The sequence below is a fragment of the Cottoperca gobio genome, chromosome 6 (assembly GCF_900634415.1).
Source record: "Cottoperca gobio chromosome 6, fCotGob3.1, whole genome shotgun sequence".
Taxonomy (NCBI): domain Eukaryota; kingdom Metazoa; phylum Chordata; class Actinopteri; order Perciformes; family Bovichtidae; genus Cottoperca; species Cottoperca gobio.
In genome coordinates this window covers 23,535,723-23,556,600 of record NC_041360.1, presented here as the reverse complement: position 1 = coordinate 23,556,600, position 20,878 = coordinate 23,535,723, and the positions used below count along the sequence as shown (strand labels likewise).

At 40.3% G+C, this 20,878-nt stretch overlaps 4 protein-coding genes across 13 annotated transcripts; 1 reads left to right on the top strand and 3 right to left on the bottom strand.

Annotated features, from left to right (window-relative positions):
- Positions 1-235: 235 nt before the first annotated feature.
- LOC115010233 (G/T mismatch-specific thymine DNA glycosylase-like) lies at positions 236-5,917 on the bottom strand. Of its 2 annotated transcripts, XM_029434743.1 has the most exons (11): positions 5,781-5,917; positions 5,088-5,159; positions 3,641-3,807; positions 2,893-3,239; positions 2,718-2,787; positions 2,394-2,529; positions 2,219-2,301; positions 2,030-2,124; positions 1,729-1,900; positions 1,490-1,642; positions 236-1,381 (listed from the first exon to the last, which is right to left on the bottom strand). In XM_029434743.1, the coding sequence occupies exons 2-11, from the start codon at positions 5,141-5,143 to the stop codon at positions 1,254-1,256; spliced, it is 1,407 nt and encodes a 468-aa protein (XP_029290603.1). In that variant the 5' UTR covers positions 5,144-5,159; positions 5,781-5,917; the 3' UTR covers positions 236-1,253. The 2 variants fall into 2 exon arrangements, with proteins under 2 accessions (XP_029290603.1, XP_029290604.1); XM_029434744.1 differs by lacking the exon at positions 5,088-5,159.
- A 983-nt stretch (positions 5,918-6,900) lies between these two features.
- LOC115010187 (G/T mismatch-specific thymine DNA glycosylase-like) lies at positions 6,901-12,931 on the bottom strand. 5 transcript variants are annotated; one of them, XM_029434664.1, is made up of 11 exons: positions 12,867-12,931; positions 12,540-12,607; positions 10,632-10,942; positions 10,134-10,333; positions 9,874-9,943; positions 9,170-9,305; positions 9,004-9,086; positions 8,802-8,896; positions 8,544-8,715; positions 8,299-8,455; positions 6,901-7,328 (listed from the first exon to the last, which is right to left on the bottom strand). In XM_029434664.1, exons 2-10 carry the CDS (start codon positions 12,593-12,595, stop codon positions 8,349-8,351), a joined length of 1,230 nt encoding a protein of 409 aa, XP_029290524.1. In that variant the 5' UTR covers positions 12,596-12,607; positions 12,867-12,931; the 3' UTR covers positions 6,901-7,328; positions 8,299-8,348. The 5 variants fall into 5 exon arrangements, with proteins under 5 accessions (XP_029290524.1, XP_029290522.1, XP_029290521.1 ...); XM_029434662.1 differs by having other exon boundaries at positions 12,699-12,928; XM_029434661.1 differs by having other exon boundaries at positions 12,540-12,600; positions 12,699-12,928.
- A 328-nt stretch (positions 12,932-13,259) lies between these two features.
- On the bottom strand, positions 13,260-17,977 carry ddias (DNA damage-induced apoptosis suppressor). Of its 2 annotated transcripts, XM_029434726.1 has the most exons (5): positions 17,585-17,977; positions 17,192-17,353; positions 16,940-17,039; positions 16,497-16,793; positions 16,009-16,150 (listed from the first exon to the last, which is right to left on the bottom strand). In XM_029434726.1, exons 1-4 carry the CDS (start codon positions 17,704-17,706, stop codon positions 16,590-16,592), a joined length of 588 nt encoding a protein of 195 aa, XP_029290586.1. In that variant the 5' UTR covers positions 17,707-17,977; the 3' UTR covers positions 16,009-16,150; positions 16,497-16,589. The 2 variants fall into 2 exon arrangements, with proteins under 2 accessions (XP_029290584.1, XP_029290586.1); XM_029434724.1 differs by lacking the exons at positions 16,940-17,039; positions 17,192-17,353; positions 17,585-17,977 and having other exon boundaries at positions 13,260-16,150; positions 16,497-16,754.
- An 801-nt stretch (positions 17,978-18,778) lies between these two features.
- On the top strand, positions 18,779-20,349 carry uqcc6 (ubiquinol-cytochrome c reductase complex assembly factor 6). Of its 4 annotated transcripts, none has more exons than XM_029434728.1 (3): positions 18,779-18,922; positions 19,334-19,453; positions 19,843-20,349. In XM_029434728.1, exons 2-3 carry the CDS (start codon positions 19,346-19,348, stop codon positions 19,963-19,965), a joined length of 231 nt encoding a protein of 76 aa, XP_029290588.1. In that variant the 5' UTR covers positions 18,779-18,922; positions 19,334-19,345; the 3' UTR covers positions 19,966-20,349. The 4 variants fall into 4 exon arrangements, with proteins under 4 accessions (XP_029290588.1, XP_029290590.1, XP_029290589.1 ...); XM_029434730.1 differs by having other exon boundaries at positions 18,803-18,922; positions 19,337-19,453; XM_029434729.1 differs by having other exon boundaries at positions 18,803-18,948.
- The last annotated feature ends 529 nt before the right edge of the window (positions 20,350-20,878 follow it).

Here is a 20,878-nt window from a genome sequence, read left to right as displayed (position 1 = left end):
GAAAGAGTAGCTTATATTTATTAACACTTCTGTGTAGAAGAAGAAATCATGACCCGGTTACTCAAGATAATCCACAGGTTCATGTAGGAACTATTTTCTTTCTAGCAAACTACACCCGCTAACTGTATCACTGCGCCGAAGGAAGCGTGCATCGCCTCAGATTGATAAATAGCTCTACAGGTATGAAGCAAAATATGTATTTTGGATGTTTGGCTCAGACTCGAGCGCCCCGTTGTTGCATATCAAACCTCTACTGTGTTACTTTATGTTACTTCTCTTCCATGTTCTGTACAGCATGAAAACACCTCAATGAACTAAAGGCTGTCAGACACTTTAACTTAACGCTGAAACTCACCATTATTTTTATTACTGATGAATCAATTGGTCGATAACATGTCAGAAAATAGTGAGAAATATCAAACCCAAAATGTTTTGTTGGTCCAAAACCCAAATATTCAGTTAACAACTCAAGAAAAAAGCAGGAAGTCTCCACGTGTGAGGCTGAAAACTGCATTTCTGCAGAACAACCTTTTAGTTGCTGATTATTTGACTAATTGCTGCCGTTAAAACGACTGCAACGTAATCCAATAATATAGAAAAAGCATCATCAAGACATTTTAATGGACAAATGTTTCATAAAATTCCTTGTGAATGACATTTTCATCAACATAAAAAACATAATTCTAAAATGTCCTAAAAATCAAGAAATGTGATGGTAAAAGATTAAAATATAACCTGTAACATTATATTGAAAGGCTTGCCAGGAATCCCCCCCCCCCCCCGCGTGGATTCTCTGACACGCGTCATGAGTGATCAGTTCATAGCACCATGAATGTAAAACATAATTACGAGCTATAAATCCTCGATTCGCACCGAGGCTTATTTAGGCTCCTACTGATCAATCACGCTTATAAAAGAACCATCTGGAGCTGCATCTACTGTCAAAACAGTAGACGTGAATGTTGACACATACTGCATCACAGTGCAGTATGGTACAGTACAAAGGCAAAAACAAACGTTTAATTACATGACCTTCTCCAAGGGCAGTCGAGCATCATTGTCAAGTCCCTGATTTCACATATTTAAAAAGGACCGCCGTGAAGATACATGAATACAAGTTCACAAACAAAATAAAAAGTGCAGAATATTCTGCAAAATCTCTAAAACAAAACGTCCATCTATGTCTGTATATTCCACTGGGACACTAATTTAAAAGGAAAACGATCTAAAACCTGACAAAATAAGTCTTTTCCTTATACGCTGCCGTCCTTTGGTGCACCGCTGATGTCCGGGATCTGATCTGCAAAGGACTGGGTCATCCACTGTCCGTCGGGGAGCTGGCCGTCTGGTATTTGTGACGTGGTCGCCTCCTGCGCTCCTTCTGAAGACAGACAACACACAGACTGAAGCCCTGCGCTGAGGATACCGTGACACGACTCATGTCTATTACCTTAGATTAGCAGACATTGAAATCATGTGTGTGTGTCACCTGTGTTTTCTGCAGTTGAGAATGTGCAGTGACCGTTGGTCTGGGTTTGGGTCGGTTCCCCGTCAGGTCCTCTCTCTGCATACACTCCACCGTAGGCATCTTCATAACCGGGATCGTACTGCTCCTCCTTTATCGCTGCATTCTTGGCCGACTCTGTTGACGCAGAAAAACGGGACGAGTTAATGCAAAGCTTGACCTCGACTGGATATCAATGATGCTACCGCTTTAAATGTGCTTACCCTTAGCCAACTTCAGGTCAAACGAGTAGTCGACCTCCTCGACCTCTGTGCTTTTTTGGAGACCGTTCAGCTGATCTCTGAGCTCCCTCAGTTTGATGTAGAAGTGGACTTTGTCCTGCGCACGAGGGAACTGAGCACAACGGGCGCTGGATGACGGCATCAGATACAGAGCCTGTGGCGGGGAAACGACTTTCAGATCAATACTTTACAAAAAGGTGTCTACAGTGGCAGAATGGTAGAACGTTCTCCTTTCTTGTAAACAGACTTCATCCATTAAACAAACACGTTCGAGGGTGCTCACCACGTCACAGTCGGGGATCTTGTGTGGCTGCAAACCAAAATCAAGCTTCTTTGGTTTCTTACCAAACATCTCTCTGCAGAACATTTCATAGATGCCTTGGGGAGGGAAAGAAACACAGGAACATATTACTTTAATTCACTTTAACTACATACTTGCATTGCAACTGTTGCTCTGTAGGAGAGTGCTTACATTTTCCATTAAAAACAGCGATGAGAGGCTTGAACTTAATCAGCTTCTCTACGAGAATCTTTCCTCCTTCGCGCAACTCTTTACTGTCGAGATGAGAAGAGAGACACGGTTATAACGCATTGTAAAAGCGGAGTGCTCATCCAAACTGTGTCTTACATGTTTTCTACAGGCCTACGTTGAGAGGTCTTTGCTTCCTGGTGTCGCCCTGGCCACCATGTTGGTGAAGCCCATTTTGTACTTGAGAGGCAGGGTGGTGTCGTGCGTGTGGTTCAGCTGCTCCTCAGTGAATCCAGACAGAAACAGGCACTTCCCTGAAACGTAAAAGTAACCCGGTCATTCATCTCTCCCAAGCTAACAATAACAGATACCGCTTCATCTTTGTTTATAGCAAGGGAAGAGAGGTAAACAGATATTCTAGCCAGGACATGTTTTTATTTGTCGTCTTCACTGTAAAAGGTCTAAAACTTGTAAATAAAGTAATTGTCATCAGATAACTTACAAAAATGATTTCCAGGACCTGGAAACCACCGTCCAATGAAAGCTGCCATCAGTCCTGGATTAATACCAATCTGGGGGGGGGGAAAGCAGCGCACATTTTTAAAGCTTACAAACCTAAATTCATTCCTGACGGCACCGTGTTCGGCTCCACTCTTAAACAGTCGAACAGATCTTACAATGACATAGTCCAGGTTGTATTCCAGCAGGTCTGGCAGAGTCTTTGTCATGACTTCCTCTTCTGACATTCCCTTGAAGCGGTCGATTTTCCTTTTCACCTTCTTGAAGCTCTCATCAATCTTCTCCTGCTTTCCATCTGCCTGAGCCTCAGTGGCCTTCTTGGGCTTAGGGCCAGGTTTGGCTTTAGGTGCATTTGGGTCCTTAGGTGGTTTAGGTGCTTTTGGTGGCTTCGGTGCCTTCGGTGCTTTTGGTGCTTTTGGTGCTTTTGGTGCCTTGGGGACTTTTGGTGGTTTGGGTGCCTTGGGTTCCTTGGGTTGAGCTTGTCTGCCTCTCTTTTTGGCTGGAGCTACGAAAAAAGTTCAGAGAGGTGACATCAAACGGAAGAACTGTCTGAACCTTCACCAAGCCTCCATCTATATCTTACTGAGCCATTTAATTACATTTAATTACATTTTCGGAGTGTCCTGAAGCATATCAAACTTCGATGCAAACCATAAGACTACACACTACCCAAATACACAAGGCTGTCACTAACTCACAAAGCTTATCTCCAAAAGTCTGCTTACTAGCAAGGATGCTAAAGTCACACAGCTTCCTCAGATCTGATCATTTAGGTGTTACTGTGCAGAACTATTGTTGTCAATACTGACTCAACACTTTATGATGCATAAAAACATCTGGATCCTGTACCAGAAGCAGCTGATCTATTTACAAAGAAGTTGTTTTGTTCAAAAGGGATCATAGTACGTTTTGCGAGGTTGGCCGGTTCCTGCTGATCCATCATGTGTTCCGGATAAGCCATGTGAGCCATGGCTGGCTCTTCTGTCTGTCCCTCGGGGTAGTGAGACTGATGGTTGTGGTTGAAGCCTGAATATTGTGCCTGGAGAGCTTGAAACTGCTGTGCAGACTGAACCCTGTGAGGAAGAATAGTTTAAAAAGAAAAGGGGGGGGGTATTAAAACAACAAGTGAAATGTCAGCGGGACGCTGTGCAGGGTTAATGCTGAGTTAGACCAGTGTGTCTTTAACCACACTGAGCTTTGTTTTCTTTACAGTGATGACACATAATGGTATTAGAAATGTGTCACCCCCAGGAGAGGGATCCCTCCCCAGCTGCGCTTCCTTCGGTTTCTACCGTCTTTTTTCCTGTTAATTAAAAGGAGGTTTTGTTTGGGGAGTTTTTCCCTTATCCAAGACGAGTCGAAAAAGGACAAGGGGGGGGTGTCTTATGGTCATGGTCTTGACCCAATTTAGTTTGATGAATTAATGAACAAGTGATGGCACATATACACTTATACTTTGCACATCCCCTGGATAATATTTAGCACATTTCTGCACAAAACTGCCGTTTCTAAAACTGTTCAGCTCTTCATATTAAAATAAAATAAAAATACTTAATTATTTTATGGTATTTTGTCGTATTTCTATTGCACTTTTTCTTGATGTTGTAATTGTTATTTATTTTTCTCTTACTATGTTTGCTGTTATGCACCAATACACCAACGCAGATTTCTTATATGTGAAAACTTTCTACGGTTCTGATGAACTCTTGCGAAGAGTCAGTTAATCCTCATGGATACGTACCTTTATTATAACTAAATGATAACATCAGAGTTGTTTATCAGTTAGATGAAGCTAATATAAGGTCAATTTAATAAACTAGAATGTGTATTTATTTGCCAGTTTAGTCGGAGGCCTTTCAGAGATGTGGAGCTTTATGTCAATGAGTGAACTACATAATAGAAACACTTCAAAATGACCACAAAGCTTTTAGCGAGGTGGACCTAATAAACGTGTACTGTACATCAGTTCTGAACATGTCTACGATTAAAAAGGAGAATATGCAGATCACTCGTGCAACTTATTTTCACACCACATGGAAAACTCACACAGTAAGTCCCCAATCAACAAGGGTTCGTTAATAGAAAAGCTTTACGTCATATTAAAAAGGCAAAGATCAGTCCACCAACAAGATGTTTCCCTTTGTTCTCCCTGTATTAAACCACAACAATATACACAGCACTGTAAATCAGTCACAGTACACAACCCAAACTGCATATTATTAAAACAATGGTAAAAGAAAACTCAAAAAAAGGGGGCGCACATGCTTTCATTTCATTTTCATCACACTTTGCCATTCAGAGGTTAATAATCTGACTCTTGTGTGGCCACATTGTGGTGAGGAGGAAGACTCACCACTGTTGAAGATACTCCGGGGAGACAACAGGGAATCCATTCAGCTTGTCTTCCATCTTTTGGGTGGTTTGACTTTATTAAATAAATCAATATGCATATTGAGGAAACATAGCTAGGTGATGTACATGTGCTTTAGCATATTAAGAGTCTGGAAGTGTATGAAACTGAATGCATGTGCCAGGGCATTGTAGACAAACTGTGGAGTTAGCAACAAATTAAAAACCATAACATAAACAATACAAACAAAAGGGATAACTTAGATGGTGCATTAGGCAATAAAACGAACACCCCTATGCTGGCCCAATTGTATGAAAAGTATAACAAAAGTAGATATCCTAAACACCAAATAATGCGACTACACATCCACACCTGCACCTTCTTCTGTAGCTATGCTAACTAACAAGCTAACCCCGAATAAAAAGCAGTTATCCTTTTTTTAAACTGTTTTGCAGTACACTGCTAGCAGGTATTGGTACGAGTGTGTAGCTGATAGATGATAGATGTTTGTATTCCGGGTGATACGATTAATTATATTGTTAAAAGTAATTGTGTAGCAGTGCCACAAGTGCAGCTAATGTTAGCCAACAGCTAGCTGTTCAGCTAACATAGCATGGTTGAATGGTTTCGCTTCCACTGATATTCCTCGCAAGGAAATTGCACACAATTTACCAGTATTTATAAACGTAGACGTACCTGTTGTGGGTAAGGTTTAAACGAGTTTCTTCTGTACATATAACTGTTATTTTTCCATATATGCCGCTCTTCTATTCACAACAGAAGCAACAAAGACATGACAGCCCTGCCGGTCAACTTTGACACCGGAAGAGCTCAAGTCTAAGACGTAGGTGTACAAAGAGGAACATATATTTTACTATCAACAAGAAAAATGGCTCCAAGGGGTATATTTTACATTATTAAATACTATGAACTCCTATTCATTACACATGTTTAAATGTGGTGTTTGTACTGTTGTACTGTAATAACACAATCGAGAACAAATAAAACGGTACGCACCTATTTTAGCATTGGTATGCACTGCTCGACTTTTAAACTCTGCGAGTCTTGTTTTCTATTGGCTGATAGTCTGTGATGTTTAAAGGGTTATGTTTGCAGCAGGTCTTTATTTTTTTAAATAATAGTATAATATTACATCCATGGCTACCAGTTAATTTAATAATTGTTTTGGTTGTCAAAATAATTCTCATGAATATTATGCACAATTTTGTAAATGTTTTTCTTTTAATTTATTAGGGATACATTTATTTTAATTTGAAATTAATACTAGAAAAATGGGAGCTCTAAGCATTGCAACATGTACAGCTATTACTACTACTCCTATAATACAAAATATAGCAGGTTAAAGGACAGTTTCAGTGTTTTATTTAACAAAGGATTCATTTAAATGAATATATATATATATATATATATATATATATATATATATATATATATATATATATATATATATATATATATATATATATATATATATATATATATATATATATATTTGATTTATGGCTTTGGTTTCAGACTTTCAACTCTTTATTGCGGCATCGTACACAGCCCGACCTGTATACAACCCATGTAACAAACAGAGGATTGTGCAAAAATAATTAAATAAAACATCTCTGGTGTTTTTTAACATGAGGACATATCTTACTGGACTGTGAGCGCCTCATTGTTTGTCTGCTATGAAAATGATTTTCCACAGAAGGATTAATCATGCTTTCTGATGGCTTGTGTGTGTGTTTCCTGCACGTTATAGGTTACACATTAAAACCTCACATTAAAAACAATGAGACAATAAGCGTGCCAGCTTTAGAAGAGATTTAATAACTCTGTAATTACAGATTAGAAATTCCAGAGTACAATTACCTATTTATACAGCTGATAAATCATAAAATGTCATTCTTTAAAAATACAAAAATAAGTCACTGGACACACATACCATACAAAATGCAATAAATAGTGATAAAAAATAACACCAAAACATGCACAGTCTGTTTGAGAGTTAGAAAATGTAACCGGTGTGGGCACTTTCTCCCTTGTGCGTCACATTGCGAGGCCTCAGGAAACTGTAAGACTCCTCTTTTGTTGTGGTGTCATCAGAGGGTTTCTTACCCTCATTGATGCATCATGCTACTAGTACAGCTGCTATCTGGTATCTGTTGAGCGAACCTCTCCAGCTGCAGTGGTTCCGTGTCATGTTGTCCGCAGACTGGCCTACAATGTCCATTTCTGCAAGATACCACAATACAAACCAAAACGATGGATTGTGCTGCTTGCAGAGGGCATGTAGAAGTTATTACCCAATACAATCGGTAATAGTTCAGCAATTTATTTTATTTCTAGAAACCACCCAAGAGATATTTTACCATTGCAATGTTTTATGTATTTTCTTTCATTTACTGCAAATCATGTAAACTTAAAGGGTAACTTTGGTATTTTTTAGCCTGGACTCTATTTCCCCTCTTTAGTTTTAGTGTCTCTGATCACGGTGACAATTTCTTTCGTAATTGGTCGCTAAACGGGCAATTCTTCACCGTCAGTTTATGTCCATAAGTGCTTGTTTTTGCCACTGACATGCTCAGATTGTTATTTTAAATGTCCCTACAGAGAAATAAAACCTTTTTCTTTAACTTCCACTTGCTCACTATAGTCTCATGTGACTTGTTGGCGGAAGACGACGGTGTCTGTGACGGCCGGTGTTGTGTTGGAGTACAGAAAGTGTAGCTTAATGTTAGCTAAAAGAGTTGCGGCTGACTTTGACAATGTGGATGCAACGCAAGAGTTCAGAACGAGACTTCTCCGACGCTGCAGCTCCGTCAATACTGGACCAATTTAAAGAAAGATGTTCGTCGCTTAAGACACAAAAACACGAGCAGACAGAGTCCAGGCTGAAAAGCATGGAGGTTTCCCTGTGGAGTTTTCTAGTACAAACAAAAGTGAGTGTCACCAAAATGTAGTGTGTGCCTAAAAATGTTTTCGAACTGACAAATCCATTTCTACTTCCAGGATGTTTGAGGTCATTGGTTCACTTCATGTCATCGTTCTATAAAACTCATCGGACTTCTAAATTGCTTTAGATAGGTAATCAGTCACAGTGGTTTGGAGTCATTATTTACAGTTACAGTATGAACCTGAAACTAAGTCCAATTCCATCCAGTTCCAACTAAATATAATCAGAACCACATGGTAACTACACTACCTGTGTGCTACAGCAGACAGGCCTGTTTTTTCTCCTCTCCTCGGTCTCTGTTAGTTGGAGGAGTTGCTGCTTTGCTTCGCGTCACCAGGCAGCCCGCTACAGCTTTCATACTCTGGATCCACCTGCTCTTCTTTGATTGATATCCTCTTTGCATCCTCTGCGGAACAAACGCAACATCAAAAAGTTAGATCTTCGTCTAAATATATCTTTGTAACGAGCCACGCGAGGGGAACGGTACCGTTTACCTTTAGCTAGCTGCAGATCGAACGAGTACTCCGTCTCTTCCACCTCGCGCCTGGGCGCCAGGCCCTTCATCTCGTCTCGCAGTTCCTTCAGCTTGATGTAGAAATGTACCTTATCCTGCGCACGGGGGAACTGGGCACAGCGGGGGCTGGATGATGGCATCAAGTAGCACACCTAGGTGAAATAAAACATGCTTTGAGCATTGTCGTTCTTATCGCCGAGTGTATTTAAAGAGTAATCCAGATTCTGTTTCAACACACCGTTTCAGTTTCTGGGATTTTGTAAGGCTGCAGGCCGAAGTCGAGGTTCTTTGCCTTCACACCAAACGTTTCTTTGCAGAAGATTTCATAAATACCTGCAAGAATGAACAAACGTGAATCCACTGTTAAACTTACCCGATGGCTTTAAGAGTAATCCATCCGAACACTGCGTGAAGAAGTTTCTAGTGTTTTAAGAATCTACCTTTTCCATTAAAAGCTGCTATTAATGGTTTGTATTTCTTCAGCTTGTCGAGTAACTGTCGACCTCCTTCACGAATCTCCTTACTGGGACAAAAACAGAAGAGTATTCTTTTTGTTTGTTTTTAAGGACACGCTGGATTTGACTGTGTTTGTCAGCTGTTACTCACCTGGAGAGGTCCTTGCTGCCAGGTGTTGTCCTCTCGACCATGTTGGTGAAGCCGATGTTATATAGCTCCGGCAGATTCTGGTCATGCATGAAGTTGAGCTGCTCGTCAGTTAGACCAGAAAGAAACAGACATTTCCCTGCATGTGAAAGAAGAGTTGAGAATCAGACAAGTGGCTATCGAGACAAAATGCATGTTTGCTCAGCTAATAGGTTGAAGACATTTTCAGTTACTGCAGCTGCACTGAATCTACGGGACTACGTCCTCACACGCAGCTTTTCAGCATAATTAATTCAAAATATAATTCAGTGCACACAAATATTCTCGGGGAGTTTGACGTAGAAGTTTATGAAAATCATTGCGCACCCTGAATGTCTGGCAAAAACCTCCAATGATGAGGAAATTAAAAGAACAGCATCCATACATGTTGTACTGGCCCTTTAAATGTTACCTTCTAACGACCACGTGTCACACTTCAAAACGTTTTTCCACATGGACCCACAGTGTCACGCAGACTGTACTCACTGGAGACACATTATTTATATTCTAAGACACTTCTACGGCTGCGCATGAAGCAAAAGTTACATCATTTTACAACACGTCTCTGTAATTGATGCATCTCTGGATGTTTCGGGTATCTCCAGCGCTTTTGAAAGTGTCGGCGTGTATTCCCTGCACTCGGTAATGAAAATTGAATGTGAACATACAGAAATGGTTTCCTGGGTTCGGGTAATGGCGTCCTTTGAAGGCAGACAAAAGTCCTGGGTTAATTCCAATCTGAGGAGAAACACGAAGGTGTTACCATGGCAACAGGCCGGAGAATTACAGTTTCTTTTTAGTCTGAAACCTTTCAACATCAACACTGTGTTGGAAATCTGGTGGGTTTTTTTTGTACAATTGGCAGCACTTCACTACTTATTCACATCATCACATGTTTATGTTCTTATGAGGCGTCTAAATAACTCACTATCAATATGTCCAGATTGTAGGTAATGACGTCTGGCAGGGTTTTGGCCATAACCTCGGCCACTGACAAACCGTTGAAGCGGTTGAGAGCCCTCTTGGCTTTTTTGGCTGCCTCAATCTCATTCTCCTCCTCCTGCGTCTTCCCGTCCTCCGCCTGCTGCTTAGGAGGCCGGCCTCGCTTCTTCTTCGCCGGCGTCACACCTAGGACAGAGAGAGAGGAGGAACGTGTTTAAACACAAACATATTTTAAGTTTATTTATAAAGCACCTTTCAGCGACAAAGTGATTAACTCAAAACATCAAAAGCAAAAGGTGCAACAGAAACACAACAGGACAAACCGTCAAAGAGAATAGAAGATAAAAACAAGCTCAAATAGAATAAGACTTATTTAAAAGAACGAAGGCTGCAGCTAACGATACGTTTCATTATCAATCTGCCGAATCTTTTCGAGGTTAACAGTTTGATGTGTAAAACGTCAGAACAAGAAGCTCCTCCACACCTTGAGGGGTACCAGCAGGCTGAGGTTGGTGCTGAACACTCGGCTCCTGCTGCTGTATTGTATGTTGGTGCTGAGGGTGTGCAGGATGCTGCTGCTGCTCCCTGAAGTTGGGCTGGTAGGTCAGCTCGTGGTAGTGATTTTGGGCCGGGGGGTTAAAACTTTGGTAGAAAGGTTCCTGGTGAACAGGTGGATCCCGGTGGACGGACAGCTCGGCCATGACAGGCTCATCTCTGGGACCTTCTGTGTAATGGCCCATGTTGTGATACGGCATAACATACTGCGCCTCCGGGTGCTGCTGGCTGGACTGGTACCTGGAAGAGAGAGGGTGCATGAGAGAAGAAGAGAGGAGGAGGAGGAAGAGGAAGGCGAGCAAAAGAAGAAAACAAACACAGCAAGAAAGGACAAAATATGTCTGGTGCTCGATGGGGTGCGTGAAGAAGAAGAAGAGGGTGAGGCAAACGTACAAGACACACTGCTTACAAACATACATGCGCTGATATACACCCTGTTTGTATTCTCTGCATTTCATTCAGTGTCCAAGTCGAGCTGTGAACGTGTTTCCTTCTCTGTTTGGTTGATTGCGAGCAGGAATGGGAGGATACACAGTAACTGTGATTCACGATGTGATCTCCATAACCATAAAGATAAAACTCTTAAAACATACGGAATACCTTTACTTTACATTTTCTTTTAGCATCACAGAGAGGACAAATCCTTTTAGTGAACATTACATTTAGTAAAATAAACAAACAATGAAGCAAAAACCTAAATAAATATCATAAGGAAAATGTATTTAAAGAAATCTCAACAGTGTGAGAGTCTGTTCATTCTTACGTTTCACTTCTCTACCGTGATAACGACCAACTTATCAAGTTACTCATGTGAGAATATTCTCGATTATGACCACGATCAATTGACTGCGAGAGGATCCTGATCAAATCGTGTATCGTCCCATCCCTCGTTTTGAGCATGTAACCATGAAACACTCACTCATCGCCCGACAAACAGCAGCAGCAACTGCTGACCAGAATGGAATGAAGATACACAAACAATTGATAAAACTTGCAAAAACATTGCGTGTGATTGATATGAAGTCGACTGCAGGTCGAACACGAGGAGAGTTTCCTTCACGGCCTTGGCGGTTCTTCAGTTGGAAAATAAGATGAGTAATAAGAGCAGGAGGATTTATGAAGACTGGAGCAAGTGATGGTGTAATAACGGCTGGATAATGTAGCAACATGTCAAAATCTTTAAGAAATATACGTGAGCTACAGATTACACATAACACGACATCATCCGAGGGAAAAGATTAACTGGCAAATACACGTGAGTCTTTATCGTTACCAGGGTGGGGAAGTAAAAACACTATAGTATAGTCATAATCATTACATTTTTGTCTTTAAAATATGGGAATTTTTTTAATTATGAAACTTTTTTCAGGATAACTAATGCTATTTAAAAACCTGAATGTGAAAAATGTATTTTATTTACATTGAAAATATGAAAATTTCTGGAAATCTAATTTTTCAAAGTTTGATTTTGAAGTAAATCAAAAGTATTCAGATTTGATTTTTTTTTTTCTTCTAATCCAATGGATTACGTTTCCAAAAACCATGTCATTTCTATTCAGTAATTGACTATAATTCAAAGTAATCTGACCCAAACTTGATTGTTACATACCTGAATACCTGAAGGTAATAGTCACCTTCCCATTAACACCAATGTATTACATGGTTATTATCCATAATAATAATAACACCATCACTTGCCACAAGTCCTAAATACAAAGTATACAGGTATGTATGATGTCGTGTGTCAAAATGCTGTTGATTGTTCTCCATGTCATGCATGAAAATGAAGATAACATGAGAAGTTTCCCATGACCTGCCACCTCCAACACCAACTCACCACTGCTGGAAATAATCCGTGGGAACCGTCAATGATGTATACTGGTTTTCTTCCATCTTAACTGTTGACTTATTTAAATAAATTAACAATCATTCTGCTGCCAAATGCATCAATACACACTGCAGATGCGAGCTGTTTGGAGAGTATTAGAGCACATACGGTACATTGCTTCTGGCACAAAGAAGACGGATGGACGGCTGCTACAGGAAGATGGAAGCTTTAGCTAACAGCAAAGCTAACAACATTACGGAGTCCAACAGCTGTCTTCAAACCGCAAGTAGCCTCTATATTAACAAAACATTGAGGTATATGAGCAAACTAACATACCTGTCATACATTTTGTTCTTTAGTTTTCAAATAAGGAGACGGGGGGCTGGGAATCCTCCCAAAACAAAGACCATTTAAACGCTTAACATTTTCTTTTGCGCAGGTTGAGTTAACACGTAGCGCCCTCCCTCGGTCCGGAGGGGGTACTGCATCCGGCAAACTAAAATCATTATAATAATGTGTAGTTACTTTGAGTATTTTCATTTCTCTTCACTACATTTAGGAAGCTATTATTTAATTTTTTATTCCACTATATATATATATTTAAAAAAAATATTATTTACTAGTACTACAAATTATACATCAACGAATAAATATTCATGCGTTTCTTTAGGGAAGCAACGAGCGATTATTCGAGAGACTGAAAACTGAATTTTCTGCCATGTTTGCATGAAAATTTCAACGTCAAAGTCAATTTTATTGTCAATTTCCCCATGTTTGATACAAACAAGGAGATCGAAATGCCGTTTCTCACAGTCCCAGAAAAAATAAATATATATACACACACACACACACATATATATACTCATACCCACATATACACACATAAAAGAGGTATACAAAAAAGAAGGCACAACAATAAATATATAAAAATAACAATCTACAATCCAGGTCCATTAGGGGGCAGGGGGAGAGGGGGGTGGGAGGGGACAGAGTTCAGCAAATTACTTCAATAATTAATCGATAATCACAATAGTTAGCGATTCTTTTTCTGTCGATCGACTAATCGAAGTAGACTAATCGTTGCAGAGGATTGTTTTTCTGAATGTAATGCTTTACAATCATAGATTTAAAAATGTATTAATATGGATTAAGATACACCAGCCATATATAAGGCAATTAAAATGAGCTCCACCTTTACCAGCTGCTACATTAAAGTGATGCACACATAATATATACAATAATTATAATCCAATAGTATAATATACTGTATACTATCACGAGGAAGGGTTGCGCTTTTACTTTTGGTATTTGTAGAACATCTCGATACTTTTACTTAAGTAAGATTTTGAATGAAGTGCTTTTACTTGTAACTGAGGTGCATAGCACATCTCTGGTCCAATACCAGCAGGAATTTCTGTTCCAGTACCAGCGCGTCTCTATTTTCTATTAATAAAGGCTAAAAGAAAATAGAGAATCATACACATATTATCCCTTTACTGTCACTTTGCTTTAATAGCCGTGGAACCAATAGAGAACTAAAAGGGTTATGAGTAAGAGGGTACAGAGACAAGCTGCAGCTGCAGAAAGACTTTAAAAACACAGCGGCACATCCTACACGGTATGGCCAACATGCACGCAAGAAAAACAAAGTTTTCTTTAAGAAGTGAAGCAACACAGGGTGCTGAGGAATTGCTATCCAAATTATCATTTTTGGAGTAAAGTATTAAAAATAAAGTGCATATAGCAGAAAATGGGGCAGGTATGGCTTCTCCTGTCTTTAGTGTTTAATATATGTGCTCTATTCTTAGATCTTTGGAGTACCATGCTGAAATACATTTTAAAAAATGGCTCAATTTGTAAAGGCCATCTGCAAAAGAACCTCTCAGACCGAGTCAGAGAACAGATCTCTCGACCAATCACATGCCTCGTTCTGATCATCAAGGAGGCAACAATCAGATTGGTCCTCATCAATCGTCTCATTGTCACAGTTTGCGGTTTGTGCGAGGCCTCTCCGCGAACACGTGAGAGTTTGATCCAACAAAGTCCTTTTACAGTTAACTTTATCTCCCGGCTGCCCTTTGCAAGAATATCCCAGAGAACTGCTGCTGAGTTCAGTCTGCAGTCTTCTTCTGAGCTTCACACTCAGTCGGGTTTCAGCCGCTGGAGTCGGAGGAACAACGACTTCATTGTCAGTCGCATCACAATCACTCGAGTCACATTTGTGCTTGATGCTTTGGTTTGGAGTTCTCTGGACACTCAGGTGCTGCTGAGCCACAAGACGGTTGTTATGCTCGTCTGGTTTCCAGAACCTCCTTTTGGGGGTAAATCTGTGTCTGCTGGATGTCGTACTCCACGACACGTTTTCTTTTGTCCGCTCTCTGCCACTCTGGGACAGCTGCTTAGCACTGGCACACTTTAACTTGCAAAGAGAAGATGTGGTGCTGGCCGTCTTCTTACTGTCCGATTCAAGCTGATTTCTGTCAGAAGCACAAGAATCTTCAGGTTGTGATCTGAAGGAGGCAGAGGACCGGGTCACACCAGCTACTTTTACAATGGGGGTGGACTGACAGGGAGGGATGAAGTCCAGATCTTGTGTCCCTGTTGGAATTAAACTTTCTCTGTTAAGACATTTTTTCCTTTTCAGTTTCTTTCTGTGTGGTGTTGAATGAGCTTCCCTTCCACTCCTCGGGGGCCGTTTGATTGGTTTGGAGAGCAGTGGGCGAGGCCCTGTGGCCGTCCTGACAGTTTCTGCACGTGTGTTGAGCTCGTTAGTGTTCATGTCCATTATGAGTGAGCTGCCGAAGAGGTCTGCTGAACAGTTGTAGGTGTCGTCTTCAAGCTGCTCTTCTTCTTCATTTTGCAAAGACAGAAAACTGACTTTGTCGTCGTCCTGAAAACACTCACGAGAACAAATGTCTTGACTCTTGTTTGCACATCCAGCAGGGTTCTTATATACCCGGTCAGATAAATCGTGTCTGCCACGTTCATGCGGCGCAGGAGTACCGATGGTATCCAGTAATCTCGTGTCTGTTATCTGCATGTTCCTTTGACAAGCAGAGGCTGATTCATGTGATACTTTCTTGTCCGGGTCCAAGTTGTTTCTTGCCGTTTCTTTCTGGTTTTGCACATTTAAACGTGGCTCCGTTTCACTGACGATGTCAAAATTGTTGTTTTCCTCACACAAAAACTCTGTAAGACTCTCAGAGAAAGGCAAATCTTCCCAGGCCAAGGAGCTCAACAGATCTGTTTCAGTGAGTTGTTTAGTAGATAACTCCTCTGCCTTGGAGCTGTTGTGGCCCGGTGCGGACGGACTGAATGAAATGTTCAGGGTGGGCGTGTTTCCAACAGCTCCCCCAATAGATGAGCATGGGTGTTTGGCAAATGATGGACTCCTGGAAGAAGGAAAAGGTGACAACGCTCTCTCCTCTGTGACTTCACAGTATTCCAGGCAGCCTCTCTGTGCACGATGTGGTGTTTTGTTGTTGTCCGTCCGCCTGCTGTGCTCATCTCCACCGTCCTGGGTACTGCAGCTTCTCTCCTGCTCGGCTGATGAAGTAACTAGTCCTGGCGACTGTTGCCATGGAGGGGTGGGATTTAGGATGCCGTCCTGGTACTGTGAACTGGGATGAAAACAAGAGCAGCTGTCAAGAAATGTTCAAGAACTGTCACAAAAGTGAACTATTCATCCAGACAGCTGGAAACTGCCTTTGCATTAATAAAAGTAAAACTAATTAAAAGCTGGAAGTGGTTTTTACTGTAGAGGATTAAACATGGCGTCAGTGCAACCTTTGAGAGGCACAGCTACAATTCTTCAGAGCTCACTAGTCAAACTGAATTTCTGTTGTTTTAACTATGATATAAGATAAAGTCAGTTTCACTAATTCTCATTCATTTCTAATTTTCTTCCCGCCCCTACAGACTCAACCCTTGATACAAAGTAAAGACACTTTTCAGATTACCAATTACCTTTGCTGTGACAGGGAAAGAAACCCTGAGGCATTAAAGATGCTGCTGGCTGGAGAATGGTGAGGAATCAGCAGCAGGGTTGGTGCTGGGGGTCTAGGAGGTTGTTCCAGGATCAGTGGATCCCAGCTCATACTCTGCAGCTTTCTGAAGAAGGAGCCGATAATAACTGACCACTGTGCAGCCTTCCAGGCCCGTAGCTTTGGGGAGAATCATCTGACTGGCAATATAGTGGACTTTACTGCTGGAGCCATTCGCCACATGTCCTCCGAACCAAGGCCCACTTTCTGTTGTGGTTACCTGAAGGACACAGACGAGACCAGAGATGGTTGAGAGCAAGCAGCCTGAATACAAATGAAATTCAATAAAGCATCTTGTTTTAAAGAATGTTGACCAAGTTACATACTAAAGGGGATGTTATACACTTATACCAATTGCAACTGTACCTTTATTCCAAAGATGAAATGTCTGCCAATGAAACAGTCCTGGACGGCCTTCTCCAACAAGGTGGATCTTGGTGATGCTCCATCCAAGTTCTCCACCAACCTACAACATTACAGACACAACTGAAATCCACACGGTTTATGCTAGAAACAAGAGTCAAATATAATCCTACTCAAAAAATATGTTGATACTTAATATGGATACAAGACTAATGGAAGTTGAAATTAGCGTGGAAGATATCTTCCCGTGCTCACCTCTGTAAACCACTTGCATGGATGCCAAAGAACTGGTTCAAGCAGGCTCCAAATACTGTTACTCCAAATATCCATCTGTCCCGGGTCACCCTCAGTGAGAGACGATATCTGTAGTCAACCTGTTCCCTGAGACAGCTGTAACCACACTTTAAGCATCTGAATCTGTGGTGGATAGAGGAGAAGAATTCATTTACTTCCTGTTTTAAGATCATTCAGATACCGCCTGTTATACTGCAGATGATCTACCTCTAAAAGGAATCGTCAGCAGTGATGGTAGAAGTATTCAGATACAATTTAAAGAGTAAAGTTTTGACAATACGACCAGGCATAGACCCACTGTTTCCTCTTTAGAGCGGAAATAAAGCAGACGTTTTTCGTTGTTTGTGTTTTTACCTCGTCGTGTCCTGCTCTTCAACATCGATCCTTGAGAAGCAGCCTTTACAACACGGATAAAACACACAGGCATCGTGCAGAGACAACACAACACAATCCACCAGAGCCCGTCTAACAGACATGTAATCTGTTAGGCTGCAGCTAGCATGCTAGCCTCAAGCTAACTGAAACTTCTTACAACACACATGAGTGTTGTATTAACTTAATTGTAACGGCAGAAACTTCACCACCAACAATTATTAATAAAGGTAGAACCAAATGTGGATCAAAGCGAAAAAACAAACACTTTCTTATGTTCTTAACGTCTCTTTAGCTGTATGAAACCATGCTACCCTGTACACTACGTGCTTCTTCTTCTGCTTGTTTTGAATGAGTGGCGGTTGGAGAGCCCGCTTGGAGGCGCATTATCGCCCCCTGCTGGACTGGACGTGAATCACTACATTGGTAAATCTGGAGGATTATAAAAAGACTTTGAAGGGTTACAATTCTGTAATGTAATAAATATTTCGTAGTTATGCTCAGGGAAATGTTGAAAAAAAACGCACTCAGTGAAAGTGAAAATTAATAGTAATATAGTATTTTTGTAGCAGTTTTAGGAAGGGGACATTTTTGTCCTATAAGGTAGCAAATAGGAAAAAATTAAAAATGCATCAAAATAAATGTATTTGCTAATAACTGACTGTTAAAAATATATATATTATAAAACACGAGCCTGTAGGAGATCGTACAAACTACCGCTAGATGGCAGCAGATCTTGTATGTATGAATCCACCAGCACGAATTTACACCGTAGAGAAAGGCAGCAGCCAAAGATAGTGAGTTTTTGTTAAGCACATCACTCCATGGTAAAAGCAGGACCAGTTAAAAATACACACAAATGCTAAAAAAAAGTCCATATCTGAACCCTTCACATATTATTCACTCTTTTTTCAGCTTCACCAATGCACCTGTCTTAAATTGTCACAATAATGTAAGGTTAAAAGATAGTATAGCATGCTGTGTGCTTAGCGAGCATAGTCAACAACACATCCTCATGTTAAATGTAGCACATACCACCAAGCATCCCAGAATAGTGACATAAAAAGAAAGTGTTTTTCATTTCTAAAAAGCTATTACAATCTACTTTAACCAATAAATTCACAAAGCAGAGCATGCAGGGGGAAATGTAGTTTTAACCTTTGTGGTATCCGTAAATAGAGGCAGAGTGAGAGCTCGTCCATCTTTTAAAGGATCTCCGGGTTAGCTAAACAGCATGACCTGCTCGTCCCAATGACAGACAGTTGGGTTTCAGATGGTGAGAATTAGCCTCACATTGCGTTTTTTTATTGAAATAACAAGGTGAGGACTTACTAGCATCACTATATGTAAGTGTGTGTCTATTCCTCTGTCACTGTTTGAGAGTTTTCGCCCTGCTAACTGTTACATCCGGGCTAATCAGACATTCACAGTAGCTTTCCTGTCACTGGGTTTACTGTGCAGGATGTGTCATATATAACGTTAGTACATGTATGATATGTATACAAGCATGCATATGATAGTACTCATACAGGCTATACAGGATCCCATTTGTGATTAATCAGACTGTCTAATTATATGATGCCCCTGATTATGAGGCATTATTTTATTGTATTTAATAGACAATAGTACTTTTTACTGGGCAATAAAACCTTTTATTTGACTTCAAATCTAGATGCTTCTTTCTGGCATAACATTTTGATTTGTTTACTATTGTAATATCTTTTTCTCCAGAAGTCTGTGAAGATGCCAGCTGGTGTGTCTTGGCCTCGGTACATGAGTACGCTTGGTGCCAGCATGCTGGCCATGTTTGCAGGAGCACAAGTCGTCCACCAGTACTACCTACCTGATCTGGTGAGGGGCTGAATTAACCCTTTGTTTTTACCAGTCTCTGTTTTCTGTAGGTTAAATAACAATAATGAACTTTATTTATGTAGCACCTTTCATACAGGACATGCAGCTCAAAGTGGTTTACAATAAACACATTACACGCGCCGAGTGCTTCACATGAAAGTTGACAGAGAATGAACATAAAAACTGGGCTATAATGCCAAATATGGTCTTCTATAGGTAGGGTTGAACCAGTCAGATTGTTTTTCCCCATGTATATTTTATTAAAAACCGGTATGCATACATTATAATATAAAAAGAGAAATCTGTGTTCCAAAATTTGCTTTCCCAATATTTTCTGTCTGTGGTAAAACAGAGAAACAACAACTTACTGTTTGTCATCTTTCTTTCAGAGTATACCAGAGACCCCACCAAAGCCTGGGGAGCTTTTGACTGAACTGCGAGGCCACAAAGTCAGAGAAGAAGCTGCTGCTGCTGCGTTACAGGCGCTGAAAGCAGAACAAAAGGTGGACTGATCTGGAATTACACGTCCTCTGTGTGATGGACACTCAATCAAGCAGATTGTTGCTACGTGCCTGGGAGTGAAGTCATTTCTGGGACATCTGCAAATGGATCATTTCAGTGTTTGATGGTTTCTTCTAGTACAGCAAACAGAAGTGGAATAAAACGCTGCACTGTTGGCGTCTGGCTCCTCGGGATAAGGATCCTCTTGGGATGGTTTATATAAAAAAATAGTTAATTTATCCTTTTTTGAATGTGTTTGCACTTTCAGACTCGAGTGATGAAATATGTAAGAGAACGCTTTATGAACACGATAAAAGTTATTCTGTTATATTCAAAGGTTATTCCCCTAGCAGACATGTCTTTGAAATAAAAAATATCATACTAAACCTTCGTCATTACTTTGTGTTGTTTGTGGAAATACTAATAAATGATCAACAATTTTGATAATTGATAACAGACTAATCAGTAAGGTAAAAAGATTTAAAGATGCTTTAATAATGACTCCTTGATGAAACAATTCATCATTATTATTATTTAACCATAAGGTGATTTGACATCTGGCCTACTTTAGCTTTTTCTGTGTGCGGCTTTACTTTTAGTTTAAAGCTAAAATTAGGGTTAGTTTTGGGTGATGATTAATGAAGGATATTCCAAGATATTCCAAAACTTGTGTTAGAAAGATTCAAACTGAATATTTATATATGTATTTAATGTGATTTTGGTATATGATATGATTGATTGCTGTATATATCATAACTTTATAATTTTTTGGTAAATTCCATATTCATAAGAAACCATGTTCAGGAATTTAAACAATATAGCACCATAAAAAAAAACATTTTTAAAAGTTATTAAACGAAGCATGTGACACAGACTCATTATAAAATACCAACGTGTGGGCGCGCGCGCTCCACTCAGCAGCGC

Coding starts and splice junctions, on each gene's coding strand:
- LOC115010233 (XM_029434743.1), bottom strand. CDS start 5,143: ATGGAAGACAAGCTGAATGGATTCCCTGTTGTCTCCCCGGAGTATCTT. Junction 3,240..3,640: donor ACCGGCCAACCTCGCAAAAC/GTACTATGATCC, acceptor CTTTTTTCGTAG/CTCCAGCCAAAAAGAGAGGC. Junction 2,125..2,218: donor CGCTGTTTTTAATGGAAAAT/GTAAGCACTCTC, acceptor TCCCTCCCCAAG/GCATCTATGAAATGTTCTGC.
- LOC115010187 (XM_029434661.1), bottom strand. Junction 10,334..10,631: donor GCCTGCTGGTACCCCTCAAG/GTGTGGAGGAGC, acceptor TCTCTGTCCTAG/GTGTGACGCCGGCGAAGAAG. Junction 8,716..8,801: donor AAATCCCAGAAACTGAAACG/GTGTGTTGAAAC, acceptor TATTTCACCTAG/GTGTGCTACTTGATGCCATC.
- ddias (XM_029434724.1), bottom strand. CDS start 16,627: ATGAGCTGGGATCCACTGATCCTGGAACAACCTCCTAGACCCCCAGCA. Junction 16,151..16,496: donor CTTTCCCTGTCACAGCAAAG/GTAATTGGTAAT, acceptor TTTTCATCCCAG/TTCACAGTACCAGGACGGCA.
- uqcc6 (XM_029434727.1), top strand. Junction 19,454..19,842: donor AGTACTACCTACCTGATCTG/GTGAGGGGCTGA, acceptor TCTTTCTTTCAG/AGTATACCAGAGACCCCACC.